Source organism: Centropristis striata, chromosome 23, assembly GCF_030273125.1.
Source record: "Centropristis striata isolate RG_2023a ecotype Rhode Island chromosome 23, C.striata_1.0, whole genome shotgun sequence".
In the NCBI taxonomy this organism is placed as follows: Eukaryota; Metazoa; Chordata; class Actinopteri; order Perciformes; family Serranidae; genus Centropristis; species Centropristis striata.
Window position 1 is genome coordinate 26,639,216 of NC_081539.1, and position 21,087 is coordinate 26,660,302.

Here is a 21,087-nt window from a genome sequence, read left to right on the forward strand (position 1 = left end):
GCCCCAAGTGCTGAAAAAATACTTGCACATATGGCAAAGTCCCTGTTTGACTGCAGCAAGTCGAGCAGAGCCTCAGAGATCAGCAGAATGAATCCTAATTAGCTGTACAGGAGCCTCAGATAGGACTCAGTAGGTTTGGTGGTAAAACTGTAAATGTGTAGCACACATTATATATTCCCACAGTGTGACTATAGACCAAGACACCAATTTACTAATAAGGTACGATAAAACATCAGACTCCTGTGAGAAAAATAGATTGTTATAGCAGGATGGGAAGAGAAATACAACATCGGCAAAAGAGTTTAGAAAAGTATAAAAGTTAGAATGGAAGTTTATGTGAATAATTACACACCAACTTCACTGTTGAGATCTGGGGACATGGTGATTTAGAACTATAGAACAGTCAATCAGATAAGCATCTATTACATTTTATGGACCAATTTCTGTCTTTTTTCTTTCATTCTTTGCGGTGAGCAATCATATCACACATTCGTGTTCCCAAATTTGAGTGATTAACTTGACTAGTGCAGTGCCCGTAGGAAGTATGTATTCGTATAGTGGGAGATGCAACATAAGAAGTGGATAAAGCTAAATCTCCGCTTAGCATGCTAATCGCGAATAACAGAATTTGCACAATACATGCAGACCACTACAACGTCTGCAACTCCTTAAAACACTTACTTTTCATAAGGTACCACACCATCCACCACATACACATTGAACATTGATATTCGCTGGAAACTATTCAAATATTATTGGAAAATCAAACCTTGTAGCACTTCTGAAGCAACTCTGAGTTGTGTTACTGACCAGGTGTAGGTCTATCACACAATGGGGCGGAGCTCCCCTAAAAGGCATCCGATTGGAAACAGTGCGATGCCGCAACATGGCAAACGGAAATAATGATATTTTGAAAAATGAATTCAAAAATCTTCAAAATCGAGGATGCACACCTTCGTGCCATGCGCAAGCCACATAAGAAATCTGAGGTCAGTCTGATTAACGGTCAGAGAGATATTCCCTAGACACACACACACACACACACACACACACAGATACTTCTTGCATAGATAGATGAGTCCTTTGGTATTGTACTGCATGTTAATAATGGACAAAAAATATATAAAAATGAAATTAATAAAGTGTATTCAAGGATCAGACTTATAGAATGTAAATGTCTCCTCCATGTATTGATAAACAGTTGATCATCTACTGCGTACTGTGTGCAGGTTGGAGAATCGCATGTCAACAGACATCGGAGCAATCATGCAGCTGCTGCAGAGACAGATGGCCCTGGTTCCTCCTGCCTACAGTGCCGTCTCATCACCACCTCAGGTAATAACACACACACACACACACACACACACACAGGGGAAGTAAGTATAGGTATGGAGCTGTTCTCACAGCATCCAGTAAACATCACTCTTTGATTAGACCAGTTTTTAAATCATTTGGAGGGGGGTGAGGGTCCTCAACAAAATGCCTGTTCTTAACTAAAACTATTAGATTTAAGCATTTGTAAATATTTTAGCACTCTATTTCTACCAGAGAGGACAAGTTGGCTGTTAGTAAGCTAATGTTAGCTATACGTTAGCAAACTAATGTTAGCTATACGTGGGGTCATCCCTATGTTCCCCGGGTCCTATGTTACTCATCGGGGAACATAGGACCCTTTTTTTTTAGAAAAATGTTATGTTCCCCGCTTTTCTCAAAAAGGGTCCTATGTTCCCCTGTAGCAATACATACCGGGGAGCTTGAGGGGAACATAGGACCCTTTTTGGGAAAAGCAGGGAAAATGTATATTAATATATGTTCCCCAGTCTCATACAAAGAGGGGAACCTAGGACCCGGGGAACATAGGACACACTACCCTATAGGTTAGCAAGCTAATGTTAGCTATACAAGTCATATAGTGTCAAAGCTTAATTTACTGAAATGTAGTTAGCCTAAAACTGACTTTGTATATAGGACTTAGTGACAAAGTGCACTGCATACGCAAGTCAACGATTTTCAGGATCACTGTTTCTGTCTCATGTCTATATACATCTGGTGGGGGCAGAGCTTAAATGCACTCTGACTCTATTGCAATCAGAGAATTTAGCTTGAACTGAAGGGGTACCCCCTTAGTCTGCAGTGGAAAACAAAAGAGAGAAAAAGACATGGTACCCAAAAAGAGAGTAAAGTCCAGCAGACCCGTGCCATGTAGTGGAAATATAGACAAAGTCTTTCAATCATCAGAAGGCAGAGAGAAAAAGTGCTTTCTATTGTTATTATAAGACCCAGGCTATGACTAAACAGAAGGATACCCTGCAGACAAATAAGATGTTGTCTCTTTCAGGTCTCACCATACCCTGGTCCCGGCCCAGGACCAGGTCCAGGAGAGACACTGGTCCAGCCTGTTACACCTCTGGAGTCAGAAACCCTGGCCTCCCTCTCACAGGTGAAGCACATGTATTCATATACTTTTTATATCAGTATATTGAATATTACCTGCTCTGCATCTGTAATGGTTAATTATACAACAATTATTTATCATAAATCGTACATGTATATTTTTAGTACTAAAGACATTTTCCTTTTTTTATATACATTTATTATGATATATAACAATCTATACAAACTCTAAGCAATTTTGTTGAATCTCTTGAAATCCATTTATATATAAAAAATTAGCATTTGTGGTTTTTGGTAGTGATGGGCGAATGAAGCTTCATGAACCATTTTCTTTATTTTCTGAGCCCACTAGATGGCGCACTCCAAAGACGTCACCAAAGACCTGAAAGGACATTCAATTACCAATTTTGAGCCTTTTTCTTTAATCTAGTGGGCTTCGAAAATGCAGAAAATTGTTCATGAGGCTTCATTGGCACATCACTAGATTTTGGCACAGGCACAAAGTGAATGTTTGCTTATAAAATGTCCTACTTACTGATTTTTTTCTCTTATAGTACACAGTGGTCAACAATCCTAAAATAAATGTGACCTTGTGGATAAATAAAAGAGCAGCCAATCCCTCTGACCTCTCCTTTCTTTTTGTACAGATCTTGGATTCCCAGGACTTTGAGGAGTTCCCACCCAAGCCTCTTGACTCCCTGCAGCCCCAGGACACCCCACTGATCAACACCCCCAACCAGGGCCAGCTCGCCCCCTCTGGACTGGACAGCCTAGGGCAGCATCTGGAGCTAGAGCTGGGACTGGGCTCTGGGGCTGGGGTCCTTTCTGGGCCAACTGTCGTTTCAGGTGTAGGAATAGATTTAGGAATCAGAGCAGCAGTGGGGTCAAGCTTAGGAGCAGGCATTGACTTCGGTTCAGGGGTATGTATGGGGGCCGGAGTTGGGCAAGCAGCTGGGACAGGGGTGTCTCCTATGGATCCTGAAGCCCAAAGGAGGCTGTCCCTCCAAGAATCACAGACACCTCTGGACTCACGGACACCACAGAGACACAGCTCTGACCCAGGGGGGAGCTAAGGAAGAGGTAAAGGGGGAGGAGAGGGAGGGATACAGAGAGAGAGAGAACAAGAGGGAGGTTTCATCCTGCAGGCACCTACTGTACCTAGCACCAAAACCCTTTGGGGAACCCAGCTACTGTACCTTCACTGCTGAATTCTCACCTCTGACCACTGAAGGAAGTCCACAGCTCAGACAGAGTAAAGCCAGGCAGGGGGGTCAAGGAAAGACCTCTCTCTGTTTCTCTCTTCTACGAGTCCCCCACCCCAACCCTGGAGCTTTCTGAACTCCACAACGGTACAACCTTTAACCAAAACCACAAACAGAGCAGAGAGGAGCTTTGCCACTTAATGAACACAGTCCAGGTCGACCCAGACTGATCCGGTCTGGACCTCTCAGTCATCTGCTGAATGATGACACTTCACTTGCTTTTCTGTAGAAGAATCCCTTTACTGCTGTGTCCAGTGTTGGATGACTGACGAGAACAAGACAACGACGGACAGGATGACGAAGAAACAAGTAGCCATTTACGTCTTGCACTGAAAATCCTATTGATATAATGATTATTCTATTCTATATGTCCGTGGCGCTTCCGAAAAAACTCACAAACTGGTTGGTAAATTGTAGTTGTTAGCTGGCCTAACAGGAAACCTGCTGTCATTGGTTCCTTTCCCCCCTGATGTCCTGGCCCCCCAAGAGGCGGAGCTAACGCTTCCCCCCTTCCCAAGAGCACACTGGATTGGCTGGTTTGCACCTCAGGGGTGGGAACTGGAGGGTTAAAAGCCATGAATTTTTCTCGATGAACATATCAGCTGCCCTATCATAAACATTGTACAGATTTGCTAGTGAGTGAAGAACATATGGGATGCTTAGGCAGCGTCATAAACAGGTAAACTGGCAAACTTACAAGTTTAGCATGAGAAACGTGCACCAAAACAGCTAACTATAAATAATGAAACAAGCAGGTAACTCCAGTTTACCAATCCCACAAGCTTTGATATGTGACATTATAGAGAACTTATGATACTGGCTCTGCTTTTTATTTCTAAAAATCAAAGCACATGCATAAAGGTAAAAAGGTTGAGTGATTCTAGTTGATCATAGTTGAATTTGCTACCTCAGATTTCATTGGTCCTTACGTTTTTCACCTTAGCGAGCACCCAGAATGCTTTCACCTTGTACATACGAGTTTGTCATGTGATTCGTAAATAATACAAGTTTGCCAGTTTACAATGACCAGCCGAATGCGCCATTATTCTATGTACAGTACAATATGCAAACACTGGCAAGAAGAGATGAGTGAGTGTGCTTTAATCTTATTATGCGTGCAGTAAGTTCAGGTCTGAACCTTTTAAATGTATTTTAATGTTTGTCTTTGTTTGCAGAGCATGGCATATAGTATGTTTGCTTCCACACACTGTAGAGGGTCGCCTGATTCTAATGTTTAGGACACATTTGTTTTTCTTTGACCCCTAAAACTGATTTAAGTGGTTTGTTTAAGCAGGCAGATGACAGATTGTTTGTGTTTTGAATTGAGACAGCACAAATGAAAACCCTTTACAATGAAACTTTAAAAATAGGTTGACAATTTTCCCCAGATACACATCTGATCCTTATCATGTGATGTTATCAGGCCGCCAACACACTAACACACATTCTCTGAGCTATGAAGATGCACAGGTGGTGATTTTTTTCTCAACAGTACCACTCAGACAGTGAAATAAGAAATGCAGCATGTGTAGAGATGGTCAAGCTGGCAACAAAAACAAAGACCAATCAGCTTGACACTGAACCTAATAGAGCCTGGTTAAGTCTGACCAGCCATCACTGGTGATGTGCCAATGAAGCCTCATGAACCATTTTCTGTATTTTCTAAGCCCACTAGATGGTGCACTTGGTTTAAAGAAAAAGGCTCAAGCAATGGTAATTGAATGTGCTTTCAGGTCTTTGGTGAACAGAGTGCGCCATCTAGTGGGCTCAGAAAATAAAGAAAATGGTTCATGAAGCTTCATTCGCCCATCACTAGCTATCACCCTGCACCACGCAGCTTCATCATAAGTTACCACTGCTCAGGTTTCATTTGGCTCAGTGCAGTCGTATCCTACTGTTGGTTTATATGAACAAGGGAAGGTAATGTGTACAAGTGGTCTGTAAACTGAACTGAAAACATCTTTGGCTAGGCCTCTATCTTTCATCTACAAACATTTGGCCCCATGGTAGACTCCAGATGTGTGAGGGGCAGGGGCGAAAGTAATAAAAAGGGCAGCTGCTGTATGCGGTGGGGCACCAGCGCATTAATACCCCTTTTCGACCAAGGCACTTCGAGGGCCAGTTTGGAACAGGTGCCTAATTTCAAACCAGTTCTTTGTGGTTTGACAGGCAAAGAATCGGCTCTCAGCCAGGAAAACTGGTTCCAGAGCGGCACTAACTCTTTGTTGGTCTCAAACAATGAGCCGCATACACCAGGGGCTGGGGGTGGGATTATCGTGACCAACAAGACCAACGAAGACAGAGTGATCGCTAGTGATGTGCCAATGAAGCCTCATGAACCAATTTCTGTATTTTATAAGCCCACTAGATGGCGCACTTGGTTTATAGAAAAAGGCTCAAACAATGGTAATTGAATGTGCTTTCAGGTCTTTGTTGATCAGAGTGCGCCATCTATTGGGCTCAGAAAATAAAGAAAATGGTTCATGAAGCTTAATTCGCCCATCACTAAAGTAAACCTCTGGGGTTGCTGTGATGTGACTGCCTCTCTTTAGAAGTGTTGCTTGGACTTAAGTTGTACAGGATGGAGAACATAAAAATGTGATAGGATGGAGAACATAAAAATGTGATAAAGTTTTGAATTAAATAGTATCAAGGGAAAGGTATTTTAATGAAAGAAATCAAACATTCCATCAAAACTCACAGTCAAAACAATGGCCAATTGCATGTCCATTCCATGAATTTGGAGAGAACATAATCTCACTAACCATATTAAACATTACAGTATAAATCACAAATATTAATAACAAGGTGATGGTTGTGATTCGTGATGTGCCAATGAAGCCTCATGAACCATTTTCCATATTTTTTAAGACCACTAGATGGCGCACTTGGTTTAAAGAAAAAGGCCCAAGCAATGGTAATTGAATGTGCTTTCAGGTCTTTGGTGAACAGAGTGCGCCATCTAGTGGGCTCAGAAAATAAAGAAAATGGTTCATGAAGCTTCATTCGCCCATCACTAGTGGTGATGAAAATGAAGGGGATGTAAGGTTGGAGTGTGGAGTTTGCCCTCAGGACAGGCAGAGATGTATGAAGTAATAAGAGCAGGTGCAATGATAACTTAATTTCAATAAATATATTATCAATATTTTCCAGTTTTTAGTTTTGAGTTACCAAGATGAAGGGAAATCTAAACCTGTGACATCTTCAAATTGTCTTCCCCGATACGATACAGATTGACCCTTTTCCTGTACAACACGATGAAGAGTCCGGACAGAGGAGGGAGGGCCTGTTGAAGTGCAATAGTCCTTTAACCAGTTAAGACTTGTAGCAGCTTAACTGCATCCGTTAACTTTGAGCACTTTACTTCTTAAACAGTGCAGATGTTTAATAAAGACTCAGGAACGTGTCATCGATGTTAAAGGGTTCATTTTCCTTTGTCTCAGAACTCAAAACCAACCAATCAGAAGGAAGGAAGGAAGGAAACTGGGCCTGAGTTCCCCTTTAATGCAGAATTGTGATGATTGTATTTTGCTGCTTGCTGGTCGAAGCTATTTATTTATTGTTGTAGGATTATTTTTGTTTGCCTGTGTTTTATCAATGTGTCTGGGGCTCATTTGATGCAGCAAGTGAAGGGTTTCATGTCTCTCCTCGTGTTCTTTTCTTCATATTCCTGACCTTCATACTCAACTATTCCCAATAATATTTATGAAGTGCTTGGTGAGTGGTGCACATTATTATAATTATTATTACTAATAATTCTGAACTGATCAATTCGCAAATGCACACAAATGGACATTGAATACACACTGTGCATGTGCCCTGTCTGAGCTGTTAGTCTGTGCAGTTATTGGGCCGTGAGGCTGCATGGAAGCAGCTCATGTCACGCTTTGTAAAGGTGCACTTTAGTAGTGATGTGCCAATGAAGCCTCATTAACCTTTTTCTGTATTTTCTAAGCCCACTAGATGGCGCACTTGGTTTAAAGACAAATGCTCAAGCAGTGGTAATTGAATGTGCTTTCAGGTCTTTGGTGAACAGAGTGCGCCATCTAGTGGGCTCAGAAAATTAAGAAAATGGTTCATGAAGCTTCATTCACCCATCACTACACTTTAGTATCGAACCAAAGCAAGTGAATGCTGTAACAAATGATCACTGGTGACATTTTAAACTCACATGTAAGCACAGCTGGATTATGTGTGATTTTAAAGTTCAACCAAAGGAATTTTTCAAAGTGACTTAATTTTTTTGGGGTGTGATTAGATTAGTAGTGAGGAGCATTAAGGCAACATGTGAAAATGTGTTTGAGTAAGGCCACTTGTGAAAATTGTATGTTTATTTTGACTTATTTCCCCAAGTTTTAAGTCAGACTTTTCTGCCTTTTTTTCAAAGAATCATGAGCAGAATTCTAATAATCAAATGAAAATTCTGCCTTTTCTCAGAATTTTTACTTTTTTTCCTATTTTTTTCCTCATAATTCTGACTTTATATCCAAACTCAGAATTCAGAATGAGGTTAAACTCAAAATTAGAGTAACATTTTCACAAGTGGCCCAACTCAAACAAATGCTTCATATATGGCTCTAATCTTCCTCGTAGATTGGTTTGGAAAACTTGAACCCAGAGAATTATGTGAAGGTGAGGTTGGTTTGTAAGCTGTAAAAAGTGATTCAAGCTACTTTCAGATTAATTGTGATTACTTTTGAATCCCAGTTGGTACAAAGTTGCTAGAATCCTATTTATACAGCATTCTGTTAAAATGTGAGTGAATGCATTGCAGATGTCAGTAGCTGAAAAGCTCAAACTGACCAAATCTACTGAGTTCATCTTACTACTGAACCCTATCTGCTTGTGTTGTGTTTTATTTGGTTTACTTTGCTGACATTACCATATGTTTTCACCAGCAGTCGCTGCCTGTGCTCACCAAGGTCCCACCACAAATCAATATTTTAATACCCAGTATGTCTGTTTTTGTTTTTGGGTTGTTTTTTTTTGTTTTTTTACAGTGCAGTGCTGAGGTAGTGATTTTCAGAAGCGGGCTCTCCTCACCATCACACATACTGTAGCGGGAGATTTGTTCGTGTTCAATAACAGTCACCTAGTGGCCTGAACTGCATCTTTACATTCAGAACTATGACCTCAAAAACTAGAATGTGGTTGTTGTCGACTCTTCTTCCTTGTATGTAGACCTTAGTGGAATATTCAATGCTACAGAATACATTTATGTAATGCATACTGCATATTATAACAGTAGAGGCTGCACTTTGAAAAAAATAAAAAAGAATCCGTGGGGGAGTGGGTGTGTTTGGGGGTGGGGGGAGGGGGTGTTTCAGGATGATAGAGAGTTTTTCCCCTTTGCATTTAAACATATATACAGATTTAAAAAAAGAATCCAGCTTACAGTCACTTAAACACTTACATACACACACATCCTTGTACTTCTATCTTTGTGAGGACCCTAATTGGAATAGCGAATTCCCTAGCCCCTTAACCCAACCATCACAACTAAATGCCCAACCCTAACCCTAACATAACCCTTATTGTAATCTTAACCCTAAAACAAAGTCTGAACTCTCAAACAAGCCTTTAAAGAAGTGAGGACCGAAATGTCCTCACTACGCAAAAAAGTCCTCACTCTGTTTGTTCAAACAATGTTCCGGTCCTCACTATGTAAGAAGTACAAGAACACACACACACACCTTAATTAATGGCTCTTCCATACTCCTGAGCTTTTTCAGCTCTGTTCAACTTTCTATGAGTTCCGACAGACTTGGGTCCTGTATTTGTAGATATTTTGAGCACTTGGGGAGGGGGGGTTTGGTACCGTTTACACACTGGATCTGCTTTGTCCCTCTTTGCCTGTACATACCAACTTCTACTACTTGTAAAGGAATCAAACTCTTTGGCACTCGTATAGCCAGCACTATGCAGAAACTGAAAAATTTCTTTGGCATGCTTTGAAATGCAGAATACTATAGAGGAAAATATGCTAAATAAATGAAGTCTGCTCTAATTTCTTATTAAAATTATCACCTTATTGGGGGGGAAAAAAGATGTGGATGAAGCTGTCCATGGTAAAAATGGATGAGTGATTAAAGGTGATAAGGATGATGACGCTAAAGACTTTTAATATTGTGCACATTTTTACTTGCATGCTGCACTGAGAATCATCCAGCAATGAGAAGGTTTGACGTGCGAAGCAGCTGATTTTTGCTGTATGCTTGCAAACTGTGTGTAGAGTGAAACACTGAATTCTTCCGGGTCACGGGAGAGTCATATTTATATATACATACATACATACTACTTCCAGATCATGGAAGAGATGGGTACTGAATAGCTGCAAATATAGTGATCCTAGATGATACAATATTATATTGTATATTTGTATCTTTGGTTGCAAACCACTGTAACGGGGTGATGCATGTGTGGCAGTCCTGGGCAGAACTGTTCATTATTTCCCAAATATCAATGAGCGCTTGATTTATTGTCTGGGTTAAGTTTCCACTAGTGATGTGCCAATGAAGCCTCATGAACCATTTTCTGTATTTTCTAAGCCCACTAGATGGCGCATTTGGATTAAAGAAAAAGGCTCAAGCAATGGTAATTGAATGTGCTTTCAGGTCTTTGGTGAACAGAGTGCGCCATCTAGTGGGCTCAGAAAATAAAGAAAATGGTTCATGAAGCTTCATTCGCCCATCACTAGTTTCCAATCTTACCTAAACAGGTAAACCAAGTGCATCTAAAACATTACAAATCCTGCTTTCGCCCAGCGGGGACAGGCTACACTCTGAAGACTGACTATTATCAACACATCTGAGTGCAGTTTTGGACCACATCTTGCTTTCTTTTCATAGCATAGGGTGTTAAAATGTGTTAGCAATAGCATTTCTTTAACGCATTTTGCTGAAGAGTTGTGTGATGACCCAAAAACTCTCACAAATGTTGTGAAAATTGTTCATCTTTTTTGATAATGTATGCTCTCTGGCAGTCCCTGGAATATTAACCATAGATTTATAATACTGGGCTGGCCAATGCAGTGCTTTATTCATATCAAATGTTGAAGACAGTTGGAGGGGGAAATGGCGAAGCTCTAGGTTCTGATTGTGTGATAGCATTATCAATGGTTGAACTTTATAAAATTTCAAATTATTTCTTTCAATAAACCTCTTTGAAAGCAAAGTCATGATGTCAGGACTGGTCTTTATGTCCCTGGGGGGAAGAAGTGTGTGACTGCAGTTACTGTGGAAAAGCTGTTTTATTTCTCTAATTTTAATTTATTTTAATTCTGAAGAACAATTTGTGTCATCTCTCCTGAATGATACATTTAAAAAAATAAAATGTCTGTGTCATAAATGCTTATTTGGCTTTTAAATCAGCCGTTTCAGTCATGATCATACTGTTAAATGGGCGGTATCAGTAGTTATGATCCATAAGTAGGGGCCTGGGCTACCTTCTTGTAGGCACAACAGGTTGTTATGAGCTCATTCAATGGGCTGCGATATTATTCAATCCAATCCACTTTATTTGTATAGCACATTTAATCAACAAAAACGTCTCCAAAGTGCTGTACATAGAATCATAAAAACAATAAAACAAACATTTCCATATAGCAATAAGCAATAAATAATCAAATAAGTGCATAAATCTGAAAATGATGCTATAAATAAAATAAAATCAAACAGATAAACATAGTAAAATAAATAAAAGACGTAGTTAAACGTAGTAAAATAAATAAAAGACACAGAGGACCACGAAACTCATGCAAAGTTAAAAAGCCAGGGAATAAAAATGGGTCTTAAGACGAGACTTAAAACACTCCACCGTGGGGGCTGTTGGGACGTGGAGGGGGAGGGCGTTCCAAAGTCTGGGGCCAACCACAGAGAAAACCCTGTCCCCCCTGGTTTTAAGTCTGTCCCCCTGGTTTTAAGTCTGTCCCCCTGGTATTAAGTCTGTCCCTCTGGTTTTAAGTCTGTCCCCCTGGTTTTAAGTCTGTCCCCCCTGGTTTTAAGTCTGGCCCTAGGCACCACCAGCTGGGGCTGGGGCCCTCGGACCTCAATTCACGCTGGAGTCTAGATTTGGATGAGGTCCTTGATGTGCTGTTGGGCCAGTCCATTCAAAGCTTTAAAAACAAACAATAAAATATTAAAATCAATACATAAATTAACAGGGGTGTTACTGTGTGTTGCTAGCTGCGCCCACTAGTGGCTGTAGTAATTATGTACAATGCAAACGTGGAAGTATCTAAGAGTGTGAAAGCAAAGGAGTAGGGTGTGTCTGCAGACCCGGAGACTGCAGATTTAGACCTGCAGTTGTAGACCACTTGTATTTTGCAAAGCGCCCCCAATTTCCGTGGAAGCATTACAAACTATTCCAACAATTAAACATGGACGAAGACAACAAGCTTTGTGTGAGTATTGAATGTAAATCACAATATTTGTTTAATGTTATCAAATTGCTTTGTTGACATGAAGTAGACAGTGATATGTATGTTTTACTGTGATATGTTTAAGATGATATAACTGTCTTTAGCACGGTAATGTGAAAGGCCTGTCAGATATACCGAATTTCCCTTCGGGATGAATAAAGTAATCAATCAATCAATCAATCAATCAATCAATCTATCTATCTATCTATCTATCTATCTATCTATCTATCTATCTATCTATCTATCTATCTATCTATCTATCTATCTATCTATCTATCTATCTATCCATCCATCCATCCATCCATCCATCCATCCATCCATCCATCCATCCATCCATCCATCCATCCATCCATCCATCCATCATATGAGTTAAACTAGAAGGTAATAGTTCAGCGGGTTAGCAATGAACATTTTGACCTGCACATTAAACATGATTAATGATTATAGCAATAAAGTGGATGATATGAGAAAAACATGTGGGCCTACATTTTCATACAAGCACGAAACTGGTTAGGCTACATATTAGTGATGGGCGAATGAAGCTTCATGAACCATTTTCTTTATTTTCTGAGCCCATTAGATGGAGCACTCTGTTCACCTGAAAGCACATTCAATTACCATTTCTTGAGCCTTTTTCTTTAAGCCAAGTGCGCCATCTAGTGGGCTTAGAAAATACAGAAAAAGGTTCATGAGGCTTCATTGGCACATCACTACTACATATTGGTAATTTGGTATCAATGCTTCAAGTTAATTTTGTATGAATTTATGTATATCATGTAATACACCTACATACGTTTTTCCTTTATTATTCATATTATATATCACATGCGTTTATATCACTACATTAATATTAGGCTACTCTATAGCATATATTTAGAGATTTATTGGACAGAAATTAAGCTCATCCAGCGCAGAAGATCCAAATGTTGTCCATTATTAGGTTTTGGCCTTGTTTATGTTTGTTTGTTTGTTTGTTTAATTAATCAAAGTTAATATTTTTCAACTGTTTTACACTCTCTTTTTATAATAATAATAATAATAATTATTATTATTATTATTATTATGTTGTCGGTATACCTTTACAGTGAATAGGAGGAGTTTTGTCAAAGAATTGAAAGGCAGATGAGGAAGGAAGGGGCACTGTTGAAATGGTAGGTAATATTATTAATATGTCAATGTAATAATGTATTTGCTATGCTCCAGAATCTTCAGTGTAGACTGTGAAAGGTAATTCAATTTTTTTTAAAGTGTTTCTGTTTTTTTTTCTGCAGCTCATCCTGATGATGTAAAAACTGCACATTTTTTGTTGTTTTATTCTGTGTTCAAATAACTTTAATTTATTCATTAGTTTGTTCATTCAATAAAACATGTTAAACCATTTCAGTATTTCACAACCTTTGTTTCAAATTCCCACAACAAAAGTGAGGACTGGACACCCAAGACCAGACATTTCATATTATATGTTGTGGCAGGTTTAATCAATGCAGTGCAAGATTTGTGCTCTGATGAATATTAAGAAATAAAGAACTGAAATATTTGGATCAAACAACATGTGTAAATTATATAAATGGTTACAAAAATACATATTTGGGTGTGATTAAACATAAAGAAAACAGGTGTAACAAACCTTTAATCATTAGTTAGTACTTTGTATTTTGGTGTAATCACCCTTCCAACTGTTTCGTGTTAGGGTGTACTAAACCATTAAAGTGTTAGAATTCATGGTATAAATAAACCAAAACTTGTTAGAAGAAGCTACTTATAGCTTCATCAGAATCAGACTGATTTCTGGTGGGAAATTTTTTAGTTAGAAGCTTTATGCTTCGTAAATAAATTAAATCTTAGTATTTTTATTCAGGTGTAGTAAAATTTAAAATTTGTAAATTGTAATACAAGTATAACTTATTTCAAAAAGTGGTGCTTGGGTGAGATGCTGATTTAGTTGCAGTTCTCCAGCCGTCCAGTAGGGGCGCTGACAAGAGGTCCAGAACTACACGACACTATTAAAGTCACACAACCTCTAGCCACTGAAGAAAACTTGGCCATGGGGACACGTTGCTCTAAAACAGACGTCTGCCCATCATTTAGCAAGTTATGAATCAAATTAATTTATATTTAATGAACAAGCTTGTTAATACAACAGAGTCAGTGGTAAGCCTTACACTCACAATCTGAGGAAAAGAGACATGACAATTTTGCATTTTCATACAAAATTCATTAATTTTTGTCCGAAAAAAAAATAGTGAAAGAAGACAATTAAATTACATCACACATGCTACTGATACTACTTTCCTGCTAGTTTGACAACCAATTAATCATGATAATAACAATAATATTTTATTTGTTTGCAGTAAAATGCAAAGACATTTTTCCCATTAGTTGATGGCTTTAAATGTATTTTGTGGTTTTCTTTGATTGAAAAAAATATTTGAAGTAATTAAGGGGGACCTAGAGGGCACCTGATTCAGAGAATCACCCACTAAAAGGAGGATATATGCACACCTCATCCAGACATGTTATGCTACACACAGCTTTGTTATTATTATTATTATTATTATTATTATTATCATTATTAAGACCATGGCTTTTTTTCTGATTTAATGGCTTATTAAAAAGCCACTCCCATAAGACCTTGGGGTACATAGAATATAAGCAGATTTTATAAATAGATAGAACAATATATATATATATATATATATATATATATATATATATATATATATATATATATATATATATATATATATATATATAGGCACATGGGGTATAAGGTGCTTACTTTTATACTATTCTGGGGTTTCTGAAAATATTTTTTTTCATAGTGTACCAGAGTGCATTCACATTTCTTAACTCTAAAGACTATATACAATTTCATTTCTATTGTAAAAACACTAAAGTTAGGAAGGGATTTGGAAAACTTCAGGTTGCGGATGTGAAACTTACCCATCAGAAGCATAAGATTTGTTATAAAGCATGCTGTTTTGTTTGAGATTCAAATTTTGAGATAATATCTTTAGGTTAAAAAATGATGGGCTGTCCAGTCTTATCAAGAATGATTTTTTCCATATCCCTCCAAAATGTAAATGACCATGGGCAAACATGAAATAAATGTAAAGTTGTCTCTGGATTATCTCCACAAAAAGTGTACCTTTCGCCTACATCAGCAAACCTGGAAATTAATTTATTACATGGGTAAGTATTATGCAAAATTTTAAAATTAACTTATCTTATTTGAGAGAAAGAACTGGGAGGGACACAACCGGCTCTACGTCAGTTTATTCCTTCAATTGTGAAGAACTTCCCTCTGGGGGAAAACTTATTTTGTCTCCGTACATTTTTTCTGATATGCTTGTTTGTGCATTTTTTTAATCCATTATATCAATCCCACACATTTTTAGAAAAGCTATTTGAACAGTAGGAGAATAGGCTATATATAATGTGACATCACAGACTGTGATGCAGGCTAAAGAAAGAGGAGGCACCAAGTAGGCTGGGACTGTTGTTTTCCATTTCTATCACTAGATGGCACTATAAACCTACATTATGTGAGGCTGAACGTTTTCATGTTAAACTGGTTTTGATTTTCCCATCTTAGGTGCTTTTATATGGAAAGTTATTGCAACTTTAATGTATTTTAAGGGAAATTTGGCCGATATTGCGGCGAAATTAGATTATTTTTTTTGTTCAATACATGAATTGGGCATGCAATCTGAACATTACATTTAGTAGTTTGTGCTTCCAGCTATGACTATGTTCTCGAGAGAATTGGCTACCAAGCTATTTATACCTGGCTTGTCTGTAATACAGGTGAATGGACTCGAGTCTTTTATAGTTTCTAACTCTGTATTTTCTATAATAACTCATTCCGGTGACATTCCAGTGATCTGGCCGATATAAGGGCGTCTTCCTGGGTTGTGGCCGTATCCAGAGTCTGTTCCCATCGGCCATTGGACCGCCAAGGTCCCGTAAAAGGAGTCAAACTTCTCCATTGTATGAACAAGGTGTCTATCAAAAGTACATTTGGTGACGATAAAAGACCTGCCCAGAGTTTGAAAGCTCCGATTGGATAATACTCCAGTCACTCACAGTTGGGCGTCGATTTCATTGGATGAGATGGAAGCCAGTTATCGACGTCGGTCTGTGATTGGAGCAGAGCTTCTCCGGGGAGGAGCACGTTAGTCTGCAGCTAGCGGAGTTTCACACTCGGGTGGGCGGATCGTAGCAGTGACAGCGACGCTCGCAGACTCCCGACAAACTGTCAAAAAGCAGACAACTAACGGTGAGTCATGTCTAAATAACAACATTTTGTTGCGCTTGTTGTTTGTGGGAAGGTGTGCTGTTTGTGTAGCGCGCGGAGGGTGCGGCCGGACAGCTGAAGTCTTTGTAGCAGTGAAATGACGGTGATTTTGGATGAGTGATCTCAGCACGCATCACAGCGACGGTGTAGTGTGTAGGATAATGCTGCCTTCAGGTGCTCCTCGGAAACTCTTACTTTGAAAAGCACAAGACTGGATGCTTAGTAGTGATGCACTTGCCAGTTCTGTAACTTGCAGGATAAATACATTTGTCTTACAACTTTCTTGAACGTCATATTGAACTTTCACTTTTCAAGTCGTATTTACTACTAAGGTGTGTAGGTCACGTGCAACCGAATATGGTGCTTCCGATATTCCCGACAGCACTTGAGGCAGCATGGGTGCGCACGGTGAAGTTGCACTGTCACAGCTGACAGAGGGGCAAAGTTATGCAAGCTAGCTTCAATGTGTCCGTCTCTGCTGCGTTGTGTCTGTCCATTCATTTAAAGCATGTTAGAAGGCTGCTACTGGTGTTCTTCTACTGCTTATTGGAAGCTACCTTAGCCCATTGTGTTAACATTACAAAGCCTTACTGCAGTAATTGCATTTTTGGTCAAAATATAATTATAATTAAAAATGAACTCCTTGGTGTCTGTTTTATCTTGTGGCAAAGTTTTAGATTTCAATTTTACTTTATTTCAGATAAATAATGATATAAAAATTGCAGTAACTACAAAATCTAACTCAAAACCAAAGCAGACCACAGTAAGTTTACTTAAAACCATCTGATTTGACTGTGATACAGTGTAGTCTTGTATTTCTTGTGCAGACTTCATCCACATGCATTACATATTACAATAACAAAAAATATCAGTTTTACTGGAGCATTTAGTAGCAGGGCAGTCCGATTCATGACAAACGAATATGTTAGAGTTACAGATGTTTCCCACTGTAACTGTTGTTTTACTTCTTCTTATCACCTTGTAATACTTGCATGCATGCATGCATACATAAAAAGACAGTGACTATGTGGTTTCCTTACTAGGGCTTTGGTCTTGATCCCCAAACTACAATGACTTAATAAACATGCAAAATTACATATTTTTTCACAATAACTGCCCCCTCCAAGACATTGTATTGATTCATTTGTAATTTCTTATGCTTTTTTATGCTGAATGACTTATTTCCACATCTATCAGATTTAAAACAGTGCTTTGCATGATTCTTTGTGGAGAAACTTAGTTTTACAACCCTGACGAATCTGCCAAGCATATCTGTACTTTCTGTAGGCCTATGACGCCACTTGGAAATCAAAAATAAACCGTGAGGTTCAAGGCTAATATGCAGCAGCGAATTAGTCTGGTGATTCCAGACTACAGTATTACAGATCTGTTGATTAAATCAACTATGAGTCGACAAACGTGTAAGAATGTTAGTCAACTACGAATATCTTCAGTTTAGGACTTTGCTACAAAACTGAGGGGCTAAAAGTTCATTCTTGAGCTTTGTGCTAAAAGTACATTTAATTGCTTCTTCCAGAGCTTTCAGCTGCATCTCATGGTCTTTATTAGCCCACAGAGTCTGGCCAGTTAGTCAATACCACTGAGCAAAGTCTTCCATAGCTGATTGCTGATGAAGAGAATGAGACGTGGTTGAAAGGCCAACAATTCTTCAACTCCAAGTGCTCTTTAAGGGATCAACTGTCCCTATCACTAACTTTGTTATGCATTATATGAAACTATACTTTTAATATTGAATGTTTAGTTTTTCATTCCAGCCTGCACCATTAGTCATTAATTATAATTGTACTAGGGCTGCAACGATTATTAACGATTATAGCGATTATTTTCATTATCGATTAATCTGTTGATTATTTAAACGATTAGTTGTTTGGTCAATAAAATGTTGAAAAATATCAATAAGTGTTTACCAAACTACAAGATGACGTCCTCAAATCTCTTGTTTTGTCCACAAACCAAAGAGATATTCAGTTTATTGTCATTAAGGAACAAAGAAACCAGAAATATTCACATTGAAGAAGCTGAAATCAGAGAATTTGGACTTTTTGTCTTTAAAAAAACTGCTCAAACCAATTATTCGATTATCAAAATAGTTGACGATTAATTTATTAATCGATTGTTTGATTAATCGATTCATTGTTGCAGCTCTAAATTGTACATCATACAACCTCAATATGATTCATCTGAATATTGATAAAGAGAAACATTGGATTATTATGCATTACGGTTGTCACGATACAAAAATTTTCATCTTGATACTGATAGTCAGGAAAATATTCGATACTCGATACCATTTTCGATACCACAAGGATAAAAACAAAGACCCCAAAATTTAGCAGAAATATTTTTATCAACAAGTAAAATGCAACATGTTAACAGAACAGAAGGTTAAATATTAATAATATAAAACAGTTGTGCAAAAAGAATCTGCAACTACGATAACAAGCTTCAGATACTCGATACTTTTGAAAATGAGTATTGTATCCGGATACAACGTTTTAGTATTGATACTTTTTTGAGTATCGATACTTTTGACTACCCTATTATGCATCCATCTCAAAGTAACTGTCAACACCTGCACTGGAACATTATAGCACATTTAGTCACAGAAAGAGATGTAAAGAGGAATGACAGCAGAGAGGATTGTCCCTCTCCCTCCCTCCCTTCACGTCTCCCTCCTTCTATCCAGATTACTCTCCAATCCTCCCGCAGCCAGATTACTGAGTGGGAAATAAGAGGTGGGACTGATCTAAGGCCCTGAATTCATTATGGACCTGATCCAATCACATCCCTAAAATGTCCCTTTGCTTGTTGCTTAGCTGTAAGCCCGCCAAAGTGATCAGGTATTAGGCCTTAGGGGTTGACAGTTATGAGGGCACAGTGGTCATACAACTCACTGTCATACAAACTTTCCCCAGAGTGGCTGAAATGAACAGCTACAGTACGTTTGTGTGAAGTTTCACCATGTGCAGAGATGAAAGGGAGGCGAAACAGCAGGGATCAAACCCCACCTGAAATTTCTGTTTGCCTTTAGCTGGATGTCTCCCTGCTGCCCTGCTGTCTTTACCGAGAAAACTGTGAAAACACCTCTGATAAGGACCAATTCAAAGTATCACTGCATTACAAGTAAAGGAGTGAGAATATGGAATAACTGCAGCGATGAAATGAAATCATGTACAACAATTGTTAAGTTAAAAAGGCTTATGAAAAATGATATGCTAAAAAAAGTATAGGTCGCAAACTGGATGAGGACGTTCTTGTAACTGCCTTCAGTGTTTTGTTTTGTTGTTTGTTTGTTTGTTTGTTTTCTTTGCGGGAGTAATAGAAATTCTCAGATCAAAGTTGTTTTATATACCATGGTTGACTAATAAGAAGTAAGTAAATAAATAAATACTACTACTACTACTACTACTAATAATATATATTTATTTGAAATTAAGTGGCTATATATAGAGAACATTTTTATTTTGAAGTGTTGAGTATCAGGGGATAGGCCTAGATAAGTATTTTATACTTCAGCATACTCCCTTTTTTTCAAACCAAAATTATATAAGGAAATGCGTAGTGAATATTAAGTTAACTGGTTCTTATTTCTATCTTATTACTTAGACGGGGCAGATGCATGTATATGTATAGGGCTATATATACTGTATGTGTGTAAAGGTTTATATATTTATGTACATCTGTTTAATGGTGCCTATGTGAGTATGTGTATGAATATGTAAAAAATGAAAACACAAAGTTTAGCAGGAGAGAAAGGCAGGTAAAATCCCAGATGTCCCATCAGAGGCTCTTATTTTGAAGGATGCATAAATCAGCCCATATAACTTAATTGTGCTGTAGCGGCCAAGTGTTTGTTGGTGTTGAGTGAAGTACAAGGCCACATCATAAATTAATTTCCGAGCAGTTTTCCAGCAGCTGGGAGTCTGATGCTCCACATATCTGCATTGAAGGGAGTTTTGTTACTTCAGGTGCAAAATCAAAAGTCTGGACTGTTAAAAGTCCCTTTTAAGATGAGAAATTACCTTGAAAAGCATTTACTGCAAGCGTTTTATAGAAATACCACAGCAGGACTGCTGCCACTAAGAGCAGATATTTCCAGTGATGGAAACGTCTAAAAAAAGAGGAACATCTGTTTTATTCCCTTACTCTTTTCTAAATACACAGGCCAAACTTCTCAGATTCTACTACAGTACCACTCTTTCAGTGTACTGAACCTTTACCAGTGTTTTAACGTTCAGCAACTTCTTGCCAATATCAAATACCACTCTCAGTAGTTTTATAGTTGTGGACAGATTAGGATTCTGGGAATGTTGAATGGGAGTGTTCTGCACTGGAAAGGTGAAACCACACTTAACAATAGCTAATGCAACACACTAAACTAAACTAAAACAATCTTTGATACTCGCTGGTTTTGCATGGCATTTGTTAAAGCTGGACATGTTTTTACAGCACAAATAAATTAGGCATATTGGCCAAAATCTAATATCAGATGTTAACACTGAACAAGTAAGCCCTGTTTAAGGAGGTGGGGTAAATGTAGAGCCAGTGATATTGTTGGTCATTTTGTTGCCCATCAAAACCAAAAGTGAAAGAAAATACACCCCATATAACCTTACCCAATGATAAAGTTTGCTTCAGTAGGTCATTTGTGTGGAGAGAGTGTCTTTAACACCATTGTCTGTGCAGTAAGGTTG

At 38.4% G+C, this 21,087-nt stretch overlaps 2 protein-coding genes across 2 annotated transcripts in view; both read left to right on the forward strand.

The window, feature by feature from the left end:
* The window catches only part of kcnh2b (potassium voltage-gated channel, subfamily H (eag-related), member 2b), a 386,002-nt gene extending 380,710 nt beyond the window's left edge, over positions 1 to 5,292 (forward strand). The window contains exons 20-22 of the mRNA XM_059326769.1: positions 1,230 to 1,335; positions 2,339 to 2,440; positions 3,042 to 5,292. Of these exons, the coding sequence (XP_059182752.1) occupies positions 1,230 to 1,335; positions 2,339 to 2,440; positions 3,042 to 3,467 (634 nt within the window). The 3' untranslated portion in view covers positions 3,468 to 5,292. The remainder of the gene's footprint in view (positions 1 to 1,229; positions 1,336 to 2,338; positions 2,441 to 3,041) is intronic.
* A 10,881-nt stretch (positions 5,293 to 16,173) lies between these two features.
* LOC131961855 (microtubule-associated protein 4) overlaps positions 16,174 to 21,087 on the forward strand; it is a 164,442-nt gene continuing 159,528 nt past the window's right edge. Inside the window, 3 exon segments of the mRNA XM_059326766.1 lie at positions 16,174 to 16,235; positions 16,237 to 16,271; positions 16,274 to 16,354. Of these exon segments, the coding sequence (XP_059182749.1) occupies positions 16,189 to 16,235; positions 16,237 to 16,271; positions 16,274 to 16,354 (163 nt within the window). The 5' untranslated portion in view covers positions 16,174 to 16,188.